The sequence below is a fragment of the Aedes aegypti genome, chromosome 2, assembly GCF_002204515.2.
Source record: "Aedes aegypti strain LVP_AGWG chromosome 2, AaegL5.0 Primary Assembly, whole genome shotgun sequence".
Taxonomy (NCBI): domain Eukaryota; kingdom Metazoa; phylum Arthropoda; class Insecta; order Diptera; family Culicidae; genus Aedes; species Aedes aegypti.
In genome coordinates, this window is record NC_035108.1 from 199,104,035 (window position 1) to 199,107,374 (window position 3,340).

Below are 3,340 nucleotides of genomic sequence, written 5' to 3' on the forward strand. Positions count from 1 at the left end.
TCAAATCTGGGTCAAATCAAAACATGCAACGTTGAATTCAAGTGCTGTTACCTTGATTTTGTCAAGATTGAACAGTAGTGCGAAACCAAGTGCAGAACTATTGATAGCATGGTGCTTATTTTTTACCGTGTAAGTGTGTGACTCAAAGTAAACAAGCCAATTTTTTTTTAAATCATATTCTCTATGATTATCCATAGTTGTAGCATCAAGGGAACGATTTATCCGATCTACGAGATTGACGAGCCTGTGTTATATTTATAGAAGGATATTATTTTCTTTCAAGCAAGAACTTAAAGAGAATCAGTTTTGGGTGCAATGAATTTCAGTTTTTATTGTTCATTTCCGAGTGAAAGGAATCGATGAAGAATGCACTGTGTTTAAAAATTTATGATTTTTTGGCGGGCGCTTGAGTAGTGGGCTTTGGGTTTTGATGGTTCTTGGCTGGCTTTACAGAATCGACCTTGGACTTGACCGCTGCCGCAGCTTTGTTGGTGCTGAGTGCCTGAGTTGGTCCATTCTTGGTCGCTTGAGCAGCTGGATGAGCTGGAGCACTTTGAGTGTCACGCTTGTGGACGCTCTTTACTGCTTTTGGGTCATTGACTACTGGAGTACCGTGAGGAACTTGTGTTTGACCGTTCTTAGTTACTTGGGCAGTTGAGTGAGCAGCTGGGTGAGTTGGAACACTCTGAGTATCACGCTTGTGGGTTGTTTTGGCAGCCGGGGTAGTTTGTGGTGCTTGAGTTGGTCCGTTCTTGGTCTTCTGTTGAGTGGATGGAGCAGCTGAGCCGGAATGCGCTGGAGCATTTGCTTCACGTTTGTGTACGGATTTCACCTGCTGTTGGCCATTGTTGGTCGAAACAGTGTGAGAGGCTTGGGCTGGTCCGTTCTTCGATACTTGAGCAGTTGGATTAGCGGCATTTACGGCGACGGCAGGGTGGGATGGGACATTTTGGGTGTCTCTCTTTTGCGTGGGCTTCACAACCTGCTGAACGTTGGATGGAATGCTGTGAGGTGCCTGTGTTGGTCCGTTCTTTGTCACTTGAGCAGCTGGAGTGACGGCGCTTGCAACAACAGCTGGATGGGCAGGAGCATTCTGGGTTTCACGCTTGTGAGTGGTCTTCAGCGGTTGAGCGGCAGCGGGTGTTCCTTGGGGTACCTGAGTTGGTCCATTCTTAGTTGTTTGGGTAGCAGGGTGACTGGCAGAAGCGACAGCTGGATGAGCTGGAATGTTTTGGGTGTCACGTTTGGGCACAGATTTCACTGGCAGCTGACCATTGGTTACCGGAGCAGATTGATGAACTTGAGATGGTCCAGTCTTCACGGTTTGAGCAGCAGGATTGATGGCAGTCGCGGTGGCAGCTGGATGAGCGGGCACGTTCTGTGTTTCACGCTTATGAATAGTTTTGCTAGCTGGGGTCGTGTTTGCACCGCTGGATACGCTCTTAGCAGGTTGAGCTGCTAGGTGGCTTGCTGGAGATGGTTGAGCAGGAGCATTTTGTGTTTCACGCTTGTGAGCGGTCTTCACAGAGTGAGGAGCATAATCTACCTGGGTGGTGTGCGATCCCTGAGTAGGTCCATTCTTGTTCTGTTGACCGGCTGGATGGCTAGCGGCAGCGGCAGGTAACGCATGAGCTGGTACAGCTTGAGTTTCACGCTTGTGCACAGATTTTGCCGTCGTCGTTTTCTGGTCGTCGGTAGGCACTAGTGGTGGCGCGGGATGCACAGGTTTGGGCTCAGCTTTCACTGTCGCATGGGGATCAACCGGAATCGCGACAGCGCACGATACGACGAATAGAAGACAAACCTGTATGTCGAAATTTCATAATAAGTGATGGAAACAGAATTCGCAATTCACGCTGTCGCTATGCTGCTTCTATACTTACAATTTTCTTCATGTTGCAAACGTTGCTAATTCCTTGGATGCTACCGAAAAACTATGCTCTAGTGTAGCAAAATGTCGATTTATATAGAAAGAAGCTGAAGGTAAAACCAGTTTTCTATTTGATGCATAAGGTAATTGATTTGTAAATATTATGGCAAGTGTATAAGTAAGGGCGAGCTGGGATACTTTCCGCATTTTGTGTGATTCCATTTTTTTGGTGAATGTTAACACACATACGCTAATTAGAAAAGAATAATATGTAGCAAACATTCAAATTACCAAATACAAACATTAGATATCAATATTCGCTGATCGTCACTACTCAAAGATAAACGCGAGACCACTGTTAGATGCTCTAGTTTATTTTATCAATTAAAGGCCTGAAGCGGAAATGTGAGGTATGAGGTGAATCATTCGATCGGGTTTCCCAATCAATAATATGAATTCAAATTTATTAGTAAATTTCATTTGTCTGACGGATGGTCAATCGATACTGATGCAAATCATGGTTAAAAAACATATGCTGATAGTGCTACAAGAATATAAATTGACGATTGACAATGTTTCGTGACTCAACTTCAAATTGGTTACATACAAGTAAGTATCTCAGTTAAAGGGTAAGAATGGGTAAAATAAGTTGTTTGTTAAATGATTGTAGGATAAATTTTGTAATTTATTCTAGAAAAACCCTTTTAGCGTCAACATACATTTTTACTCAAAAAAAAAACTAAATTGCGAAAAAGAAATTGTTTTAGGATATTTTTGCACCATTGTGAACCGATTTATTTTTATTTCTAGAATCTGTTTGAGTGTGATTTTTGCTCATTGTTAATCCGATATTCTTCAGAGGCCTGTCAAGTGGGCATAATTCACGGTAATATTTAATGCAACAAAATTTTTCTTATATATGGAATTTGACTTGGAACTTGGGTCCATAAACCACGTGATCTATTTTTTGCAGACCTCTCCTGTCCCCTCGTGGTCTTTCGTCATTTTCAAAACAATACTTCGATAAAAGCCTGTTAGAAAATATGAAACACATTTGTGATTTTGAGTAATGACCATTTTTGTTTGTTTTGTTTTGTTTCACATACCACTTTGTGCCGTATATACTGCCGTGAATCGCAAGTCAGTCCCATCTGCATTTTCATCAAAATTGAGTTGAGTTCAGTTTTCAACATCTTTGCCAATGCTTTTTCAGATGCACTAATGAAATAATATGATTTGTTCGGAAAAAAAAGCAAGTCAAATTGTCCCATAATGAAAAGTAATCACATATCAGTCCCACTACAGATTTTCGCACTGTAAAACACAAAAATGTAATATGTTTTGATCATCTTTATATTTTTCTCGGAAAGATATCGTAGTGGAAAGCAAGTTGTGAAATTTTAATTAAGATTGAAACATTATACAATCCTCTGGAATTTTTTTAATATTCGTATGGAAAACGAGTTTGAA

General features: G+C 41.4%; 1 protein-coding gene across 1 annotated transcript; it reads right to left on the reverse strand.

Annotated features, from left to right (window-relative positions):
- Nucleotides 1-304: 304 nt before the first annotated feature.
- LOC110676303 (proteoglycan 4-like) lies at nucleotides 305-2,024 on the reverse strand. Its single transcript, XM_021843682.1, has 2 exons — nucleotides 1,884-2,024; nucleotides 305-1,804 (listed from the first exon to the last, which is right to left on the reverse strand). The coding sequence occupies exons 1-2, from the start codon at nucleotides 1,893-1,895 to the stop codon at nucleotides 386-388; spliced, it is 1,431 nt and encodes a 476-aa protein (XP_021699374.1). The 5' UTR covers nucleotides 1,896-2,024; the 3' UTR covers nucleotides 305-385.
- Between the last annotated feature and the right edge of the window lie 1,316 nt (nucleotides 2,025-3,340).